A 23,042-nucleotide genomic window follows, 5' to 3' on the forward strand; every position below is an offset into this window, starting at 1 on the left:
TGCCCCATTTAATCTCCCCCTCTAGTCAAAGTTCCTTTGAGAACTGGTCAGCAGGGAAATCGATTTCTAGAATGAGACCTTTAGTTACTAACCTCAGAGTGGATTCTCATATGTATGAGATAGTTGATATACTGCTCTGCTGAAAGCCTAGTAGATTCTTCATAATTCTATAATGATCAGATTTTTAAATATTTTCCTCTCATAAATTTTTACCTTCATGAAGTACTTCAAATCTTGTTTGACCCAACAATAAAGAAAAAGTCAGGGACAAACCCTAGGGAATGAGTGCATAAAGAAAAAGCATTGAACAAATATATTTCTTAAGTTTAAACCAAAGCAAACAAGAAGCACATGACAATATAGAGTCCTAATAAAATTTTATTGAGAACCAGTTAAGTCAAATCCTTTACGGAACACAGAAATACATACAATTCCAGCCCTTTCCAGTAAATGGCAATATAACATTGGCGTAGGGTCCCTGAATATCCCACTTTGTTTTGTACCTGTAGGAGAGAAACAGTTCTTCTACAGCTTAACAATACAGAAGTGGGGTGCTCTGACCTATTTAGGGGGAGCATCAGTGAAGTCAGAATTGAGTATGGATAACAAAGGATTATAGATGAGTTCAAGTAGCCAACGGAGTAGATGAATTAATGCTTACTCTTCACGTTTTGTATTTCAAACTCAGTCAAGAGAAGGCAGGGCATTATAAGATCAGACAGCAATTAACCTGAGGACTTATGAGCAAAGTATACCTCTCAATTAAGTTACGTAGGGAAGTTGTAATAAGAGAGAAAATGGCCGCTTTTACCTAAAACTCTACTTACCGTGAAGGCTTTTGATGCCAAATAATTGGAAGTGACATCAAAGATGAAAAGAGGGTCAAATGGCTGTAAGGATTAAAGACTGACTTCTTGATGGGACCAATAGGATCGATGTAAATAACTGATCGTGATGTTCATAGAAACACACGACAGGATAAATGAATACTGCTTGACAAGGTTTTAACGTTTCACTACCTAGTCTTTACATGGAGATGAAAGATACTACTGAGTTTTCTGGGAAGCAGTTTTGCGCAGTTTTTCGTTTTGTTTTCTAACAAAAAGAAAAATACCTGAGGGAAAAATGATGTAACAGAAATAGAACTGAAATGATGCCTCTTCCTTTCAAAACTAAGAAACTAGTGTAAAAGTTTCAGTTTCTACCATGGTGTTAGGGTATTCGTCTGAGTTTTATAGCCTTTGCCTGAGTTTAAAATCCTATCAAACTTTCTGAGCTCTTAAACATAAATAAAACAAACAATGGCACAAATATAAAATCCTGCCAGTTTAATAACTTAAAAAGCCAAAGAAAAAAAAGGAAACTGAATTGTGTTTGCATTGATAAATTTGTTAAGGGATGGCAGTAGCTAAACAGCAATCCAAATAGGAATAAGAATCTTATTCAAAATGTTCTTCTCCCGGCCTTGATGTCTTCCTGGGGTTAAATTAATTAAGACGCTTGGTGAAGCACTGTGATTGGTCTCCTCTGGTTAAGAGAAAGTGTTTTGTTCTTTTTCCCTTGGTTAGTAACTATAGTAGCTAAAAGCGCAGGTACAGTATAGTAAGACATTTAACTAAACCAAATGGGGTCTATTCTTTCAAGCTGGACACCCATCCAAAGGCAGATCAGCTTTACTGTAGATGCTGACACTGTCCATGTGAAACGTTCACGAGAAAGGCACAGCTTGCGCAGAGCTTGCCAGCAGTGCTTCACATCTGAGAGGCACAAGGTTGTCCCCAGCTAGCATGAGTCACAGAGGAATAAGCTAATCCTGGGAACCGAGCAGTGGGCTGTGTTTTAGATCCTACTGTCAGTAGCCTTGAAAGGGTCAGGCAGTTTCCAATAATATTAGCTATGTTGGTGCTAAATGGAAAATAATAGGGGATTGCTATCCACAGGAACCAACATATACTCAGTGGGGATTTGGTTCAGAGTTCCAATAAAAATAGCATGTTTTTGTGACCGAGAGAGCCGTGAAATAGGCACATTTAAAATTCTTAGAGCCTGTTTTCTTAAAAGGTGCAAAATGTTTCAAAATCAGTCAAAATGCATAGAAAAGACAAAACAAGCCTGGGAAAGTCAGCAATGGAAGGAGGAGGAATGGGAGCTGATGAGTCAAAACAATTTGTATAGAATTTGAAGCACCAGGGATTCTTCACCTACCCATATCCGTACCCTACACTGAGTGCTCAGAAATGGATGAGTGTTAACGCCTAGGCTAGGCAAAGAGACAAAAGCCATTTGTTCTAAGAATAGTCACTGGATAATACCTTCTCAGGAACCAGCATTTCTATGGAAAGCTTAGCGATTTTGCAATATAGCACCCCTCCCCCCCTTTTTAAACAAGTAGAATGCTCTACTATTTAGTGAAAAGATCAACATCTAGATAGATAGGAAGGAAAATATCTTATGGCTTGTACCAAGCAGCCAACGCTTTATAAAGCACAGTCATTGCAAAGTAAGTAAAACACAAATCAAAATTTAGAAGGTCAGTCAGAAAGGGTAGACTCAAATCCTAGGTCATAATATATTTACATACAGAAATCTCATTTCCTGATCTTACACTAATTCCAAAGAAGAAACAAATATACATAAGTAGTTCCAAAACATACTAGCTTATTAGGAGAAAACAAACTTTTTGTTAGCTTATCTTGAAATAACCTTCAAATCAGAATTTTCATATAACGACCATCCCATTTCAGAAGTTTTCGATAAAGATGTTGGATTATAGAGCCTGGATGCTCTACTAACAAAAAGAGGCAAATTTGAAAGTATGTTTATCTCTAGTTTAAATAAGCATTGTGAATTTGAAAAAGGGTGTTTAGGTCCCTAGCCCAGTTGGCAACTCTTTCAATTTTTGTCCTGGAAGCATATAGTTATATTTTTGTCCCCTTTCATAATCAACCACTTAGAGAAAAGCAAAGTCATAAAACTGTCATAAAAAAAAATACTAAAGAGAAGAGGTGGAGGTCAATATCCAGCGATAAGCATGTATTTATCTACATTTAGTTTTTTTAAAACATTTTTAGAACTGTAACAGATGGTTATATTCATAAGCTTGAGTAAGAATACGACTGCCTCTAAGTTCTGAAATATATGCATATATGCCCTCAAAATACTGTACATATCACCTATCCTCCCTTTAGGATCAACTGAAGTTAATTAAGATTTCCCTGGATATTTTAAAATAAAAGTAAATAATCAAAAGGAACTGAATTAAAGACATAGTCTGAAAAAAAAAAATCAACTAAATCAAGTACACAGTTTGACTCTATTGTTGCTTTAGCCCAGGAATGATATACAGAAAGGCTCATGCAGTGAGTTGCACTGGGGGGGACTCTCCTCTTACAGTTCAAATGCAGGAAACCTGGCTTTCGTGGGCACTAGGAGGTCAGCCAAGAAATAAATCGTTCCAGCCATTCCTGAAGGAAAAGAAAGAGGCAGAAGTTATTACACCAGATGATGATGTATTATAGACTGGCTTCATTTTGTAGCATAAACAACATTATGATATTAATTTAAATGATTTAAATGAAGTGGGCACCTGTTTATATACGTTGCAGCTCATTAGACAAGATCACGAGTGAGAGGCTCAGCCTCTTTACCCAGGTGTAAGACAGGAGGGAGAGCGGAGCCAGACAAGTTCAAGGCACGGCCCTGCCATTTACCATATGTGAGCTCCTTCACCGTGGCCCCATTTACCTGTCTGAGCCTCAGGAACCTTTATGATAACATCTGCAAAATGCCCAGCATGTGCCTGGCTCCATAAACAGCAGTCACCATAATAACTACTACTATTGGGTCCATGGTGGTCTGCGTGCTAACTGATTTTTAATACTGAGTTATTGTATTAGGAAATAAAGAAGCAGTTTAAGAAATAACTATGAAATTAATTTGTTGACAAAACTCAAATTAAGATACATTAATTACTAAGCAGAGAAGCAGATGCTGATATTATAAGGTGAATAAGTAACGTGTGAAAAATACCTTCAAAGAGGGAGAAGGGGGTGTCTGGTGTTCTGCATCCGTGTTCTCCATAATCTAAGCACCACTCAGCGAACTGAAGATGAGACCAAGTTAAATTACTGAAGCCATTTCTTTTAGAGACATCTAAAAGTTGACAGAGATTGTCTCTAACATTTACTCTGAAAAGTCAAAAACTATCTTCAAGGCAGGGAGAGGGGCTGATGCAGAGAAATGGATGGTCTAAAAGACAGTATGAATGAAGCATGGGAGGAACTTAATGGGCTGTCTGGGCATCATCTCCAAGGTTATCAAAGAAGAAAGAAAGGAACAAAACCACCTTACATCTCCCAGCACTCTCCCACCCCCACCACAAATGCTGCTGAGTAGATTTATGTCCTTAAAAAAAAAAAAAAAGCTAATTCAACTGAATAGCTTTTTAAAATTTTATTTTTTAATTAAAAAATTTTTTCTTCCACAGCAAAACATTTAATGACACATGGGTAGTCCAAAGTTCTAAATCACCAACTAAGGCAGTCCTGTTTATAGAACTGCCCTACCAATGCCCTCTTCTATCCTCATTTTCTTTTCTTTTCCTTTTTTAAAAATTTTTATTGGAGTATGGTTGCTTTACAATGTCGTGTTAGCCTCCACTGTACAACAAAATGAATCAGCCATACACATACAGATATCCCCTCCCTTTTGGACTTCCCTCCCATTTAGGTTACCACAGTGCTCTAGGTGAGTTCCCTGTGCTATACAGCATGTTCCCATCAGTTGTCTATTTCATACACAGTATCAATAATGTATCTGTGTCAATCCCAGTCTCCCAATTCCTCCCACCCCACCCCTTCCCCCCTTGGTACCCATACATTTGTTCTCTACGTCTGTGTCTCTATTTCTGCCTTGCAAATACGATCATCTGTACCATTTTTCTAGATTCCACATATATGCATTATTATATGATATTTGCTTTTCTCTTTCTGACTTACTTCACTCTGTATGACACTCTCTAGGTCCATCCATGTCTCTACAAATGACCAACTGAATAGCTTTTGAAGGTTTTTCTTAAACTGTGTTTGTTCTGTAGACTTATGGTTTAAAAAAAGAAATGAATTAAATCAGATTTAACTAGAGACACTTCTACAGCCTCCTGGGCAAAGGTGCGTTCTGTTCGGCGGTTCTGACTCCTACCTTACAGGCCCTGTACAGGTACTTCGCATCCTGCGTGAGGTTGTACAGCGACAGGAAGGCGTAGGCATTCCCTGCAGCGCCGTGGCACAGCCCGTACCCCTTCTTCAGCAAGCCATACTGCCAGATCACATCAGCACACTGATAGGCATCATTGAGATACCGTTCCTCTTTGAACACCTGCAGAGTCAAGGGACATAGTTTTATTACAAGGGATAGAAAAGAAACCTCCACTGACCTTCCTTCCTGATAGGAGAGAAAGGGAGACAGGATAAGGGAGGAGACAGGGAGGTGCCTCGGCAAAAAAGGGTAGGAATTCAGAGACAGAGAGATGTGTTATATCGGTGGGGACAAATTACAAGAATTCACTAGCTTTTTTTTGTTTTTAAATACATAACTGGGCATGACCTTGTCTGCATGGTGTAAGTTTTATATGTATGTATGTTTGCGTATGTGGGTGTTATTGGTGAAGTAGCCTTATTTTCTTGCAACTTGCTGTTATCATTAGTCACTTTCCAAAGAATAAACAGTCTTTTCTGTAACAATGATATCCTTCACTACTAGAAAGTTTCTTTATACACTGGAGAAGAAACTGTTTATAAAATTGATTATAAAAACTGATTTGATTGTAAAACACTATACTTTTCAGAAAAATAGAGATACATTTTTACAATCTATTGTGGCCTCCTATATCTTGATCAAAGGTTTAAAAAATATTATTATTATTATTATTATTATTTTTGGCCACACTGCATGGCTTGTGGGATCTTAGTTCCCTGACCAGGGATGGAACCTGTGCCCCCTAGAGTGGAAGCATGGAGTCCCAACCACTGGACCACCTGGGAATTCCCGACATTTTTAATATCTCATTGCAGTAGAGAAGTAGAATAAGACAGTTTTAAAAGTTTGTGCATTATATTTAACTTCCTGAATGCAAAATTTGATATACTAAATGCTTATTTAGACCATGAGATGCCAGTCCCTATTTAGAGTCTATAGATTTGTAATTTGTAGAATGGGCACCAATGAACATAGATATCTTGGTTTACTTCCATTTTTTTCCCCTCAAAGAAAAACCTTTTCTTCTTTGATTATGGCTCTGACATAGCATGCTTTTTAGAAGTGATATTTGAATTTTTAAAATTATGGTAAAATACATATATAAAAGTTACCATCTTAATCATTTAAAGTGGACCATTCAGTGGTATTAATTACATTCCCAATGTTGTATAACCATCACCATTATCTATTTCCAAAACTTTTTCAACATTCCAAACAGAAACTTCGTACCCATTAAGCAATAATTCTCACCCTCCCAGCCCCTGGTAACTTTTATTCTACTCTCTATGAATTTGCCTATTCTAGATACCTCATATTAACCATCACATCATAAAAGTGGAATCCTACAGTATTTGTCCTTTTGTATCTGGCTTATTTCGCTTGGCATAATGTTTACAAGGTTCATGCATGTTGTCGTATGGATCAGAAGTTAATTCTTTTTCATGGCTAAATAATATTCCATTGTATGTATACACCATATTTTGTCCATCCATTCATCTGTTGATGGACACTTGGATTGTTTCTACTTTTTGGCTACTGTGAATAAGGCTGCTGTGGAACACTGGTGTACAAGTATCTGTTTGAAACCTTGTTTTTACTTCTTTTGGGTATATATTATACCTAGGAGTAGAATTGCTGGATCATATGTTAATTGTGTTTCATTTTTTGAGGAACCGCCAAACTGCTTTCTACAGTAGCTTTACCATTTTACATTCCCACCAGCAATGCCCAAGGAGATTCTTTCTCTTTTTAATTGAGCTCCTGGGATATTTATCTTGGCTCTGCCACTGATGCTAATCTTGGCTACTCTACCTGTCCGTGAAGCAGTCCCCTGTTCTATGAAATAATGTGTGCTGTGGTACAGATGGATACTGTGAAAGTGAATTATAATCCATACAGCAAAGTGATTTTAGGTCCAACAAATGGTTTGTCTATATATTGTTCAAGAATTATACAGAAAAGTAATTTGAAATTATAGAATTTTATATTATGTTGTCCAATTTATTTCTAAAAACGAGAAAATTCACAGTACCTTATAGGCCTGAATGAGCATGTAGATTACCCCAGGAGAACCGTGGCACCAATGGACTAGCAGATCCCGAGTGTCATCCACACAAGGAGGGTAATTGCCCGAAGGGAATTTCAGCTGGCAGACGTAGTCTACACTGGGCTTGACCAAACTATGTAACTTCCCATGGCTCACTTGAAGGCTGGGCTAAAAACAAGAAAGGGAATTATCAGTTCTGCGGAAACAAACAGACCTTCCTAAGGCTCAGGGATGAGTTTTAAATAAGAAGGAAAACATGACCAAAATGAACTGAAAGTCATGAAGAGGTTCTGGATTCCATCCAATTTTTTCACCTACTGGTCCAAACTAAAATTAGGCTATCAGTTAATACTTGGAGCCTTATGTACGTATTATTTTTCGATATTTATTGTTATCTATATACATATAAATAATTTTCCAAAGCCAATGCTGAAGAATGTGAGTGTATGAGAAGTTTCCTAAGGTTTTAATACCTTAAATACACTTTAAAGACCACAAAGAGATGCATTAGACAAACCAGGCACAACTTGCATTTAGAGAAGTGACAGGTGATATTTCCAATAGGAGAGGATGCTAACAAGTTGGGAGCCCTGGGATCTAGATCCCGAATTGGTGTGACTCTAGATTAAGCCTTTCTGCAAATGATTTGGGACTGATACTTATGAAGGATTATTTTGATACAACAATGTGTGGATTTATAGGACTCGTTGCCATATGGCATATGAGCCTTCATTTTTGATACAATTTTTAGTTTCTCCTTTTGGTCCTGGTCTTAATTCAATGCACCTCACACTTCTTTAAACAACAAATTCAGTGTTGTCTTTGCCAGGCAGGGGGTGAGCACCTGGGATGAGAGGGAGGCAGTGCTGTGAAGCACAGGCAGAGGCGGCAGGGAACGAGGAGATACCGACCATAAGGCGCTCACAGATACTGAACACGCAACGAAGTTCTTTAGGGCACATTTAGATTTCACTTTACCCAAAGAATATTGTTCAAGCTCAGTTTAAAATGCTAGAGTTGAATGACTGGATTCTCCTCAAACTTGCAGAAGTTATCCAAAATGGCCTAAAAATAATGTTTTATGTTGATACATAGGCACCTACCAGAATGCACTTTTAGGATTAAAAATTAAATCATTTCAAATAGATAATTATGTGCAAATGGAAAATTCAATACTTGGGTTTCCAGGTTTCTTACTACAACCAACACATGGAGGCAGAGGGTAAGACACCTCCTGATGATCTGCTTCAAAGAAAGGTCATGAGGCCATCCAGTCATTAACATGTCTGATTCTAATTCACCTTGAAACTTCAAGGTTTTTCTTCTTTCCTGAAAACCTTCAAGAATCTATATTTACTTCTGGAAATAGAGAGCCAACGAGGGAGTGTGCCAGAAAAGTAAAGGAATTTAAGTCTGAATTGTCAAAACCCCTAATTATAAAACTCTGAATTGAGAAGTGCAGAATAAATACGAGAGTTGGTCTCCTACTGCCACTAACATTCAAAGAGTGACTCTGCATTGAAAAGCAATAATACCCTTGTGTTTTTCAGCTTTGTTGTCCTTGTTTAGTTATAGGGAGAGGATAGGTCTGATGTTGATTTTGCATTACTGTAGCCAGCTACTCAACCAGCTATTGGTATTTATATCCAACCACTCTTGTAGAACATATCAGTGAAACACTTTTCTTTATGCCACATTGTACTTTGGAAAGTTGAGGGGGGGGCACCTTTACCATCATTAAAAATTCAATATTCTTTTACCATGAATTCTTATTCTTACACAAAGTGCCTATTTCTCCTTAAGGAGAGTTAAACAAGCCCCTGGAAATGATGCTCTCATGAGAAGCCCTCTTCTGACCTCCCTTTCCAGGTTATGCTTGATGCAGTAAACTCTATTTGCTCTTAGTCTATTTGGCTTTGGCTGATGTCCCCCAATAGTTTTAGATCCGAAGAACCGTTGAGCATGGCATATTCAGCTATTTTTCAGGTAAGTTACACAAAACCCATTGAAAAGGCTCCTTAGTTTTGCTCTCTAACTGAGCTTTAGGCAGCATATTCTCCTTTGTTTTCTACTGATTTTGCTCTTACTCCTGAAATTTGTTTCAATGGGTTGTGCCTTATAGTGTGGAATAATACTAATTCAAGGCATCTGCTGAAAGAGAAGAGCAGAGCAGAGGCACTTCATCTAGAAGAATAGGTCAAAACACTTTAGTCTGCACAAGCGGCATGAGGTGGGCAAGTGTGCTCACCTACAAATCAGTCATCTCAAAGCACACTGGCTTTTATGTTTACACACTCTAAATGCACTTTCACAAGCACTGTCCCTGTTTACCTAGGCCAGGTGATTACCAGGAGAGTGATGCAGTGGTTGGCAGAATGAACAAATAGAGCTGGAGCACCTGTCTCCTCACCCTAGATAGTACAGTCAGGAATCACATTCTAGCTCCATCATCATCCCCTCTTACCTGCATCAGATAGTAATAAATTCCTGCCAGGCCATGAGCGGCCCCCACGTAATATTCTTGGTACCATTCATACAACAGTGGAGTCTTTCCTGTGAAGTTTCTCTTTCTAGCTAGGTCTTCTCCAGAGGTTAAGACTGTTTCACAAATCTGCAGGGAGAAGTCGACCGAAATGAGGAAAGAATTAGAATGGAGCCAAGGAACTTTTTGCTAAGAAGTACTGGAGAACATGGCAAATTCGACACCATCTGATGGCCGTGGACGGGCACAGTTTGATTCTGTACTCAGAGAAGCACATGGGATTATTCTGCCTAAAAGAGGGAGAGTCTGGAAGATTTTGAACTTCTACTACAGCTCACAAGAATTCACCTGTCAAAGGAAAGCAAAACTCCTTCAGATACAAGAGGAACACCTGCACCTTGGAGGTGAAATCTGGCCCTTATTTTCCTCTGAATGGCCTCTAAACTCTCAAATGGGGCAGCTGGACTTCTTACTCCAAGTCACTCTCTACACAGTTTCCAACAGCACTCCAAGTGAAGCTGCTGACTCTCTGATCATGCCTGACCTTCAGAGGTTAAGATACACCTTACCTTCCAGCTACCTGGGATGTGCCAACTAGGGACACAAAACCAATAGTTTAGGCAGATAGTAGGTGGGATCCTAAAAAGACTCCAAAAAGCACAAAAACGTGGTACCTGCTGAATATGGCTTTGAGGAATCTTTTCCATTCCAAAGTTCTTATTCACAAAGAGAAGAGCACAGATGTAGCCCATTCGTCCATAGAGCATTTCATTTGGAGCATGGGGATCAATCTTATTTAGGTGAATTAGCCTGGGGATAAAAGTACACGCTTAAGAGAATGTAAAAGGAATTAGGTAGAGATATAGACTTAAAAATGATATGTTTAAAACACACACACACAAATATATATATAGTTATATATATACACCTATATGGAATTATTATATTATTTTAAATATATAATAAAATATATAAAATAAAATATTTAAATATACTTACATAGTATAACCTATATATTGTTATACTTTAAATATTAAGAGGGCTGGGCCAGACCACAAAGGGTAATCAGGGTTCAAAGATCAACCATCAACTACATTTCTTTTCTTCAGCTCACAATGGAACTGACAAATAAGAAATCCAAAGAATGAAGGAATACGTGAGTGTGGCTGGGACCACCTGCAGCCTCCCTAGCCCCTCATGGCGGCATGCTCTGAGACCAGCAGTTGGGCTCAGAGAAGCCAAGAACTACTGGCTATTATAACATTCAGTCTGAGGAAAGGACTAAGTCAACACTCAAAGGGCCTATTTCCATAAAATGAAATGCCTGCTGCACCCCAGTTATCTCCTTGCTTGATTTATTTCTTAAATGTGTCATCTGGCCTAGCTGAAGTGTTTGTATAGCAGCCTGATTTACCACAAACGGTAGCACATACAAACAGCACAGAGGGATCAGTCTCCCAGCTCCTAGTCCTTCTTTCTGGAAATAACCATGATTACCAATATCTTGTATATTCCTAGAACTGTTTTATGCACATATAAGAATACATATACTTATTTATAAACATATTTCCCCAAGTGTTTTGTGGCTTTGTTATTTAACAATACATCTTGACAACCATTCCTTATCATCACATAAAGAGTGATCTCATTCTTTATCACAGTTGTACAGTATTCCACTGAATGAATGTATTATAATTTATTAGCTCCCTATTGATAGACTCAGTTCAGCTTCTCAAAAAAAAAAAGTTGTTTTCGGTTCTGGTTCCAGGTAAGCTGGAGTAAGCATATGCCAACCTGCCTCTCCCAGTCAGTATACGTAGCTCCAAAACCTAGCGAGAATGTGTGAAGCTGCTACTGAGAACCCTGAAAACTACACAGTAGCCGGCACAATGGGGATGACCAGAATCTGAAGTACTGCCACATCAGTGGTGAGTTTACCACATTTTCCCCTCCGGTATTTCCCTGGCCTGAACTCAGTGCCGCCTGAAACCCGGAAGTGGGCATCCAAGTGCTGATAGAGATAGTCCCGGAAAGAGCCCTTTAGTTTTATCTCAAGAAAGACCAGGAAGGGGAACTCTTAATATCAGAGAGAGTGGGTAAAACACCTCATTTTTATTTTCATTTTTCTGTTCTTTCACTCCCTAGGCCACAAGCAATCTCATGGTGGCAGCAGAAGCCAAGGCAACAGGAGCCCACAGGAGCCAAAACTCTGAGGGAGGGACCTGTCCTCACTGACTGGAGGGGCTGTGGTCCCAGGGGTGAGGGGGTGAGGGAAGGCCCATTGCCTCACTTCTCCTTCTAGCCTCCCCATCACTTGACCCCCAAGATGCAGGCACATTCATGGGAGGTGTGTGCCTGAGTAGGATAACCAAAGCCTCAGATTTCTTTCCAGAGAACCAACAAGGGAAGTCCCAGGGAACCAGAAAGTAGGTGGAGCTCACAGAGGGATAAGAGCTCAGGGACGCAACTGTACTTGTTGTCTGAACTCTGAGAATGAACCTTTTTTTTTTTTTGGTGGCGGGGGTGGGGCAGGAAATATGATAGGTAGAGAAAATGTCCTTGCTATTCTACATTTTTCATCACATACATTTTTCATGAAATTTTGAAAGCACATCTCAATTATCCTTAAATTATTCTATAAATTCAATGTGAGACCATTTAAATTACTAAAACAATTTAATTTTTGGTGAAACTGGACAAAATGATATTGGTATACTAAAAAAGTATGGGGGGGAGAGAGAGTCAGGGAATTTCTGGAAAAGAGTAGTAATGAGAGGACATTAGCCTTACCAAAAAAATGACCTTGTCACCAGGTAGCTTATGACACTAAACATGCTATTTAATCTCTATACTTTAAATTTCTCATTTATAAAATGAATGGTCCCTTCTGATTTAAAAATTTATTTTTAAAGTAGTTACGTATAAACAATGCCTGTGTCTGTATATTATTTAACTTTATATACTAAGAATGGTTAATAAGCATTTGAAGTATCAAAAATCATATCCCTGGAGTGATTGGTTATATTTGAAGTATTCTAGTAAGGAATCAACATTCAGAGAGACTTGGCACTTCAAATAACTTTATCAAAATTTACACCAGAGGATTTGATAATAAGTGTAGTAAGGAATGTTAGAAAATGGATTTCACTGGTGGAATGAGTGGTGAAGATGGGTGGGACGTTTGGGAGATGGTACGGGCTCTAGCACCGTTTGATGAGTAAGATCTAAGGAGGGTCAAAGGATGATGTGGCTTTCTCTGAGCCACAAGAACAGGGCAGAGGACTAATCGTGTGTGTGTGTGTGTGTGTGTGTGTGTGTGTGTGTGTCTTTTTCCTAATAAATGTTTGTACATTTGGTAGAGTTTGGTTAACTGCTTGTGCCTTCATTTACTCAGTGGTAAGGTGATAGCTGAGAGGGTATATAGCCCCTACCTCTAATCTCTGGAGGCAACCAATATCTACAAACAAGAAAACAAAAACCTAACAATTGCTGCCACCAGGCTATACATCAGTAGGTAGAGTGTCCCAACTCTGAAAGGAAGGTACTTGTGAAAGAGAAAACAATCCTCCTCTCCCAACCCCTCCCTCCCCACTTCCACAAGCCTGTGGTGGGAGGGGAACATTTAGGGTTAAAAATGAAGAAGACATGTTTAAATAAGCAGAATGAGATGATTTTAGTGAGTAAAAAGGGCTGACAGTTATGAAACAATGACTGAGAAAAAGTTATGAAAGCATCCTTAAGGGAACTTACTCCCCAACAGGAAAGAGGGGTTTGAAAAAGCTTGGCTGGTTGCAGTTCCTGACAAAGTTAAATTTGTCCGTATTACACCTCGACAAACGGAGGCATCTCGATCAAATTGGTTAAATATGCAAATGCTGGCTCATGCATTTTTCTCTATGACAAACACAGGCATTTAACTCACAGTGGAACAGTGGTTATGTTAGGAATAGGGACACAGTGGTCAGAGGTTGCTTTCAATTTTCTTGTAATACCTTGATTGACTCTTTTCCCCCCAGTGCCAACAGAGTTATCTGGGTGGTTATGGACCATTTTTTTCTACTTCAATACCACACACACACACACACACAATACCCCCTAATATTTTTAAATAACTTAAAAACATTTATTAAGAAAAATTCTATTTTTTTCTCACACCAGAACTGGCAGCTCAGTAATGTTGAGAACTTAAGAAAATAAAATCTGTTACTAGATACAGACTCAACTGTTGTAGTAAACAGAATGAACATCTCAGAGTTTTCATAAGAATTTATTATCGAGTTCTAATATAAATGTATCAAACTGTATAGAATTTAGAGATAGAAAAGCACTCGATTTTTGTAAAGGGTATTGAAAGAACTATTCAAAGAGGGAAATGACTATCAATTTTTTAAACAAACACTGCTCTATGGGAGTTACTAAAAACAATTATTGCATATTGCATTAATTCCAGTGATGTTCTCACCTAAATAAAATGTGTTTGAACCACTGAATTAGAAAACACCATTCCTTTATTTGCCAATGCTATGACCTGCATTACCACTAGGTGGCGATATATAATTAGCATACCAATTATTTTGCAACCAAACACATTTGCATCTGGGAAGTTGAGAGCAAGTACCTTTCAAATACTCGAAAATAAAGTATTGTTCAGTGCATCTCATTATAATAATACTTAAGGGGAAGTATTCCATTTTTTCTGGATTTGAATTCAATTCATTAAAACTCATTAGTTGCATGTATCTAACCCAGTGTTCATAGTGCACTATTTACAATAGCCAAGACATGGAAGCAACCAAGCAACCTAAGAGTCCAGTGACAGATGAATGGATAAAGAAGATGTGGTAATATATATACAATGGAATACTACTCAGCCATGAAAAAGAATGAAATAATGCCATTTGCAGCAACATGGCTGGACCTAGAGATTATGATTATAAATGAAGTAAGTCAGGCAGAGAAGGACAAATATCATATGATATCACTTATATATGGAATTAAAAAAAATGATACAAATGAACTTATTTACAAAACAGAAATAGTCTCACAGACAGAGAAAACAAACTTATGGTTACCAAAGGGGAAAGGGTGGGGGGAGGGATTAATTAGGAGTTTGGGATTAAAATATATACACCCTACTACATATAAAATAAATCAACAAGGACCTACTGTGTAGCACAGGGAACTGTACTCAATATCTTATAATAACCTATAATAGAAAAGATTCTAAAAAAGAATATATATATATTATATATAACTGAATCACTTTATTGTACACCTGAAACACAATATTGTAAATCAACCATATTTCAATAAAAATTAAAAACAAAGTCAGAGAGAGAAAGACAAAGGAAAAAAACTGTTGGTACGTTCCCTAAAAAAATAAAAAATAAAACTTATTAGTTGGATCTGACAATTACTAAAAGCAGGACTTTAAACTCCATGTTTTACATGCTATATTCTTAAGATAAAATGAAGAAATGACAGCATTTATCAATCAAATGGTTATTTTATATGTTTTCAGAAACTCTCAAACCCATATCATTGCAGCTCCATTTACTTGTTTTGCTATGTTGATATTAATAGCAACTGATCTTTAGAAGAGGCAAGTCACTGAAGGAAGAAAAAAGACATATAAAAACGGGATAATTTTGTTCCACTCCTAGCAATATTTCCCCAGGGTGTTACTGGGAGAGTTTTTGCCTTTTGTCATCAAAAGTTTGTAACTTTTTAAAAACATTTTCTGACCAGAAAGCCAAAGTTCTTCATCACTCTAAGTGCTGGCCCCAAAGCACGCTATATGCTGTAGTCACTTAACTGGGCACAAAACAGGCAATGCTCTTTATTTGTGTAGTGACACCAACTATCTCTATATAGAAGGAAGGGAGAAAACAGACACAGTATAAATCAAGCAGTAGGAAGAACTAGTGCTATTTGTTATCTTCCCCAACACTTGCTTCAGACAACTGCAGGACAATTTGAACATGAACGCACACACGTGTACACACACTCCTTTTGGGGAGTCACAGACCCCTCCAAGAAAAGTGTAAATGTTCTCTCCATGTTGAATACAATTTGGGGGTTTTCTATATACCTCTGGAAGCCCTAAGATTCTCAAAATTCCAAAGCGAAGAACCCCTACCTTAGGGAAACTGATTTCTTTGGATTTCAGTTTGTCTAAGGATTAGACTTTCATTAATCCCAAAGGTCCTTTTGGTTTCTAAAACTCAAGATTATGATTCTGAAAGACCACTATATTAAGCAAATACAGGAATGGTAAGCTGAAATACTATGCTGGCAGTAGAGCACAACACAGACACCACACGGAGAATATGAGTGTCTGTGATATAAAAGGGCTGTGTGATGTGAGGAAAAAGGTGAGGTAAAAAGTAAAACAAGTAAGTAGGTTTATTAAATAACTGATGACATCAAGTAATTTTGGATTTCCTGAAGTTGAACTGAAAAGACTTAGAAATTTTTCCCTTAAACGGGAAGAGATGTGAAAGTAATTTACAAATAATTATTTTTTTCTTTCTGGTCTGCCATGAACTCTAGAAATCTAAAAAATTAAACCTGCATCCACAAACAGGCTATTTCCTATCATATATCTGCATTTTATATTTTTAACCTTAGCAAGTCTATAAATAAAATACTGTTGAAATGTAATAAAACAAAAAAAGATATAAATAACAAAAACACCTTCAATACCAAAGTATCAAAAAAAAAAAGAAATTTTAGTTTACTCTCTTAAGAGTGTTTTATAATAAACCAGTATTAATATATGGTATTATTCCCCAAAGAGTGTTAGAACAACAGGCCTGAAGATGTCCTGAGGAAAAAGGGTTGCCTACATGACAAGCATGGCAAATTCTGTTCCCTAGAGTCACCTGGGTTCCCCCCAAGTATAAAAGCTAGTGAAGACTCTGAGCAGTCAGTTAAGGCACATATTTAACTTTGTTTAATTAGTGTTTCCTCACTGTGTCTGAATACACAACTCTTGTTTTCATTTAATACCTATTAACATTCTTCACGTACCAAACTATTACTATTTGGCTGTACATATTTTGAGAGAGGCTGGCATTATATATAGACTATAAAGGCCACTACAATTTATTTTTATGAAAGTTAAGAGTGATTCATTGAATGAGACTTGCTTGTGAACCTCTGAAGCAGAGGGATCCTCAACAAATAAAATCAGAACTGATAATGCTATTCTAACAGTAATTTATAAGATGATCACTAATTAAAATGTTGCCAGACCCACTTAAAAAATGGGCTAAACTTTAACAGACACTTCCCCAAAAAAGATATACAAATGGCAAATAAGTATATGAAAAGATGCCCTGAGACATATGTCATCAGAGAAATGCAAATTAAGCTAACAATGAGATACGAGTACACATCTATTAAAATGGCCAAAATCTGGAACACTGACAACACCAAATGCTGACAAAGATGTGGAGCAACAGGAACTCTCATTCACTGCTGGTGGGAATGCAAAATAGTACAGCCACTTTTGAGGACAGTTTATAAGTTTATCCTAAAACTAAACATAGTCTTACCATACAATCCAGCAATCATGCTCCTTGGTATTTACCAGAAAGAGCTGGAAACATATTTCCACACAAAAACCTGCAAATGGATGTTTTTAACAGCTTTGTTTATAATTGCCAAAACTTGGAAGAAACTAAGGTGTCCTTCAGTAGGTGAATGAATACATAAACTGTGGTACATCCAGACAATGGAATATTATTCAGCTCTAAAAAAAAAAATGAGCTAGCAAGCCATGAAAAGACATGGAGAAATCTAAATGCATATTACTAAGTGAAAGAAGCCAATCTGAAAAGGCTACATACTATACGATTCCAACTCTGTGACATTCTGGAAAAGGCAAAACTATGGAGACAGTCAAAAGACCAATAGTTGCCAGGGGTTAGGAAGAAGAGAGGAGGGATTAATAGGCAGAGCGCAGAAGATTTTTAGGGCAGTGAAACTACTCTGTATGATACTATAATGTTGGATACATGTCATTACACATTTATCCAAACCCATGAAATGTACAATGCCAAGAATGAACTACAGACTTTGGGTGATTATGATGGGTCAATGCAGGTTTATTGATTGCAGCCAAGTGTACTCTGGTGGAGGATGTTGATAACAGGGGAGGCTATGCATGTGTGGGTCAGGGGGTGTATGGGAAATCTCTGTACCTTCCTCTCAATTTTGCTGTGAATTGAAAACTGCTCTAAAAAGTCAAGTCTATTAAACAACCAAACAAAGAAACCTCTGCTGTAATTGCAACTATCTGTGTGTTGGCATACTTATGGGGAGCCTAACAGCACGGCATGAAGAGTTGCATGGCAGCCAGATTTCTTAGTAGAATTCTGAAAGAGTGTTCTATAAACTCTACTAAAGCAAAAACTGTAGTTTATTTGTACAAAACTTTCATAATTCTTCATGATTCACAAACTTCTAGTGGGTTGCCCTGATTTATATTAAAAATGAAAATCTGGATTTGCATGTCATTTGCCTGTAAGCAAAGCAGTTTTGAGTCTGTGTTCCCTTCGGAGGCCTCTCCCAGCCCACTGCAGCACATGCACCATGTTTCTTCAAATTATTGATCCTGGATAGCACCTTGGATTAGTAATCACATGATTAGGCTTTTGATCTCATTTATGCTAAGGAGCTGATGTTTGATCTGGAACATGTCAGTGTCATTATATCTTTTTATTAAAAAAATTTTTTAATTTATTTAATTTATTTATTTTTTGGCTGCATTGGGTATTCCTTGCTGCACGTGGGCTTTCTCTAGTTGTGGCGAGTCAGGACTACTCTTGGTTGCGGTGCGCGGGCTTCTCATTGCGGTGGCTTCTCTTGTTGCGGAGCACAGGCTCTAGGGCATGCAGGCTTCAGTAGTTGTGGCTCCCGGGCTCTAGAGCGCAGGCTCAGTAGTTGTGGCGCATGGGCTTAGTTGCTCCGCAGCATGTGGGATCTTCCCGGACCAGGGCTCAAACCCGTGTCCCCTGCCTTGGCAGGCGGATTCTTAACCACTGCGCCACCAGGGAAGCCCAGTGTCATTATACCTTGCAATAAAATAAGGATTATAATGGTTGTTCCTTAACTACAACTCAGGAATAATGTGATTGATGAAATGACAGCAGTAAGATTTACTGCTGAGAGAAAAGTAAATTCAATAGTGTTCTTTTGCTAACACACACAGAATTAAGGCATAATGTTTAGATAATAATTCTCAGAAAGAAACATGATTACCGGGTGATGCAGTCTTCTGCCCGCTTCTCATTGTTCATCTTGTGATGCACCACAGCAGCCACTGCCAGGGGACCCCCATCCCCACAAAGGAAGGTGATGGAATGCTTGGTCAAACAGTTCAGACTTTGCTTTACATAGCCATGTGCCATCTGTAGGTAGGTAGGGTCCCCAAACACATCGTAGAGGTGTAAGTAAAGCACAGCAATACCTGAAAAGCAAAAAGAAAATCATGTACAGATGAGGAAAGAGCAGTTGACTGTATTATTTTGGTGTACTGTCTACTCAGCAGTGTTGATTTTTGATAAGCTATAACAAATACGTAAATTATCTGGAAGTTCAGATGACCTTAGTCTAGACTCAGCTTTATTACTAAGCAGCTCTAAGAACAGTAGGCAGACACTTTCTTGTTCTCAGTTTCCTCATCATTACAACTCTAAATTAAAATAGGAACTCTGAGAACTCTAAACCCAAGTTTAATATTAATCCTTGTTGCACTCTGGCTATTGTGCTGATGTATTCTTTTTGATGGTTAAAATGATAGGTAATCAACCTTTGGTAAATAATCACCTATTTATTTTACAAATAATAATTTACTTAATAATAAACAAGAAATGTTTGTTCTTATGAGCTAAAGAAATTCAAAGACTAGGGAATGAAAAACTAGATTTTTCTTTATATAGAAGATCATTTTTTGCATGAGAAGATAGGTAGAGTAACCAAATCCTCTATCCCAGTATTGTTCCAGGCAGGGGATTATAAGAAAACTATTAAGTTATTTGAGATCTAAGAAAATATACTCAGTTTCCCAATTTTTTTTTTCACTGTCAAGGACCCAGCCGCTTTAGGAACTATACCAGAAAAGCTGCCAATGCCTTTTGCATTGGGCTTTACTTGATTTGCTTCTTATCCTACTCTTGAAGCCTACTATATGTAATTGAGGCCTTGTCTGCATGTCCTCATTCCAAATGCCAGTCACAGTAGATAGAGCCTTTCCTCTGAAGCTGACTAGTCTCAGGGCAGACTCAGAGATGTGGGGTAGGGAGCCTGCCTGCCTGCAGCATTTCCAGAAACTCATTTCTCCCTTTAAAGTACATTTTCCATCTCATTTACCATTTTTAGAAGACACAGAACCTCTGTTTAAATCTAAATTAACAGAGCCAATCTCTTTATGGATTTCAATGCAGTAAAAAAGCAGTTTGCAAAATTACTTTTCACTGTACTGAGGACAATTTTAAATTTAGATAGTTTTCTTATCTTGCATGGGTAATTTCCAAAGCTTTGTGCTATAGACAATTCAATTTCACATGTATATTAAGGCCAAATTTTCATTTTCTGCCAAAGTTAATAACCTTGTCTACTCTTTCAAAGTGACTTGGTGTTAGTAATTCTACAAGCTGCTGATCAGATGTACCAATACTTAAGCTTTGTAGACATAAGTGTACAAAACCTGTACGTGGGTAAGAAAAAAAATTCTCCTTTTCACAAATGATCAATGTCAAGAGCTTCTTCTAGAATTAGGTCCTTAATAGGCTTCATCTCCATCCATACCAGGCATCTGCAGGCAATCCGTTTAAATTGTTACCCTTTCATTTTGCCCTCCTGTTCCCATCACTGCCTGTACTCCCCTAATTAAGTTATGTAGGCACCGAAGCCAGATAATGACATGACTGAGATCTGAGAAAATAAAAAGTGATTAAATACAAGCCCAATGATTGTTTTCCTTTTCAGAACTTTGTCTCTTATTATCAACAATTCCTCTTGGCCTAAACATTTAACAAACAAAACCCATTAAGGTGTGCAATTTTAAGGTTTGATGCATTTCTCATGAAAAACAGGTAATCATTTCTCAAGTCTCACAATATTTCATTTAGATGAAAATTTTTTTCTTTTTGATCAGCGAATTAGCTTTCCATCACCTCAGGTTCTGTTTCTCTCTGTCTTTTCATTCTGGGCCTCTGTGTCTGCATATTTTGATTAAGCAATCTTCTGTAGGTTGTAGTTTACAGTGCCTACCTTCTTCCCTGCTACAAGACACTAAAGGATGAAAAGGGTTTCAAGTGAGGAGTGCTGCTGCCAAACAGAAAAATCCTCCTGGACAACCTTATTACAAATCAGTCTAGGTCAGGAAAATAAGACAAAATGCCTAAGTCAAAGACATTTAATGCCTCATCAATATTTTATACCCCAGGTGGCCTAATTTAATAATAGAAAAAATGGGGGAACTGCCTGTGACCAAATACCTTGAACTTGATTCTTATGATCTTCTAACCTTTGACAATATTCACGCATATAACAACACCTTTGCATAAATACTGAAGGCTGAGCGATAATTGGCAAGGTGGGAAATAAAAACACAACTTCAAGGGCTCTGCAGGGTAAACTCATCCAGTCCTTATGTGTACTCACAACCCTGGCCTCAGTCCATGCTTTTAAAAACTCTTTTCAAAATGTAATTTTTTTAAAAAAAATTTTTATTTATTTATGGCTGTGTTGGGTCTTCGTTTCTGTGCGAGGGCCTTCTCCAGTTGTGGCAAGCGGGGGCCACTCTTCATCGCGGTGCGCGGGCCTCTCACTATCGCGGCCTCTCTTGTCGTGGAGCACAGGCTCCAGACGCGCAGGCTCAGTAATTGTGGCTCACGGGCCCAGTTGCTCTGCGGCATGTGGGATCTTCCCAGACCAGGGCTCGAACCCGTGTCCCCTGCATTGGCAGGCAGATTCTCAACCACTGCGCCACCAGGGAAGCCCCAAAATGTAATTTTTATCAAAATAAATTTGTCCTTCATGGAAGAAGTCAAACAGTACTATAAGGCTTAATACGCATTTGCAGTCTCCTGCCCCAGTGTATTCCTGTCTCCCAGAAGCAACCACTTTCAATCATTTTATCTATTTCCTCTAGTGTCTGCCTCCATATTTCTAATAATATGCTATGTACTTTCCCTTGATTTTTCTTTATCAGTTATTTTTGATTCACATTCCAATCTGGAAGATAAGGATTTAGCTCTTATAATAGACACTGCTAAGTGGTCCCCCCAAATCTATCTCCCTCTTCTCTAAACAATACTGCCCTGGATTTTAGCTAGGCACATGGCGGCCCAGAACAGTCTCCTTTGCAGATGGGTATGGCCATGTGCATGGGTAAGTTCTGACCAATAAGACGTAGTGGGAATAATGGGGGTAAATTCAGAAGATGTTCTTGAAGGGAGGGGACCTGCCATTTCTTCCTTCCTGGCTGGAATGCAGATGTGATGGTGTAGCTGGAGCAGCCATTTTAGACCATGAAGTGGCAGCTCTGTGATGAGGATGGTAAAGCATCAAGATCAAAGAAGCTTAGAACCCAAAGGACTGTGAAGCTGCCACACACCGATTGCCTTACACAAGACAGAAATTCTGTTGTGTTAAAGCCACTGTTATTTTAGGCACATTCCCCTTATGCTAGTAAGCCTACTCCTAAAGAATACAGCTCTCTTCAAAGCTGGGGAGGTAGGCTGAAGGTAGACCACATAGGGTCTTGTAAATTTGAAAAGCACCATTTAAGAGCATAATTAAATTTGTGTTTTTAAAAGTTCACTGTAATTGAACTGTAAGGTTTGGAAAAGTGTATACGGAACAGTGGATGCAGGCGGAGCAATTTTAGGAGGACAGTTCAGGAGCACAGGCGAGAGACAAGAGTAGCTGCAGTAGAGATGACGTGAGACTGAACTGGAAAGATACTTGTCTTGGAAGGTAAAAGTCAACAGAACCTGGTGGGGAACGACTGAGAAGGAAAAATCAAGATGACTCCCAGATGCCCAACTTCAACAGCTAGATGGGCAATGGTGCCATCCTCTGAGATGGCAAACACCTCTAGGGGAGGGCCAGGTTTGGGAGGGAAGATTACAGTTGTATCCATTCATAAACTCATCTCCAAATACGATTCCAGTCCCTAAAGGACATTTAAAATAATGAGAAAGAATGTTTCTTACTGGCTTCTAGGATAACAACCATCAAAAC

At 38.3% G+C, this 23,042-nt stretch overlaps 1 protein-coding gene across 2 annotated transcripts in view; it reads right to left on the minus strand.

Moving 5' to 3' along the window:
* Positions 1-362: 362 nt before the first annotated feature.
* The window catches only part of LANCL1 (LanC like glutathione S-transferase 1), a 43,577-nt gene continuing 20,897 nt past the window's right edge, over positions 363-23,042 (minus strand). For both annotated transcript variants that reach the window (XM_061187099.1, XM_061187106.1), the window contains exons 4-10: positions 19,053-19,260; positions 10,460-10,595; positions 9,768-9,914; positions 7,289-7,471; positions 5,200-5,376; positions 4,030-4,102; positions 363-3,464 (exon numbers count right to left, since the gene is read on the minus strand). In XM_061187099.1, coding sequence (XP_061043082.1) covers positions 3,388-3,464; positions 4,030-4,102; positions 5,200-5,376; positions 7,289-7,471; positions 9,768-9,914; positions 10,460-10,595; positions 19,053-19,260 — 1,001 coding nt within the window. In that variant the 3' untranslated portion in view covers positions 363-3,387. The remainder of the gene's footprint in view (positions 3,465-4,029; positions 4,103-5,199; positions 5,377-7,288; positions 7,472-9,767; positions 9,915-10,459; positions 10,596-19,052; positions 19,261-23,042) is intronic.

The sequence above is a fragment of the Eubalaena glacialis genome, chromosome 1, assembly GCF_028564815.1.
Source record: "Eubalaena glacialis isolate mEubGla1 chromosome 1, mEubGla1.1.hap2.+ XY, whole genome shotgun sequence".
In the NCBI taxonomy this organism is placed as follows: Eukaryota; Metazoa; Chordata; class Mammalia; order Artiodactyla; family Balaenidae; genus Eubalaena; species Eubalaena glacialis.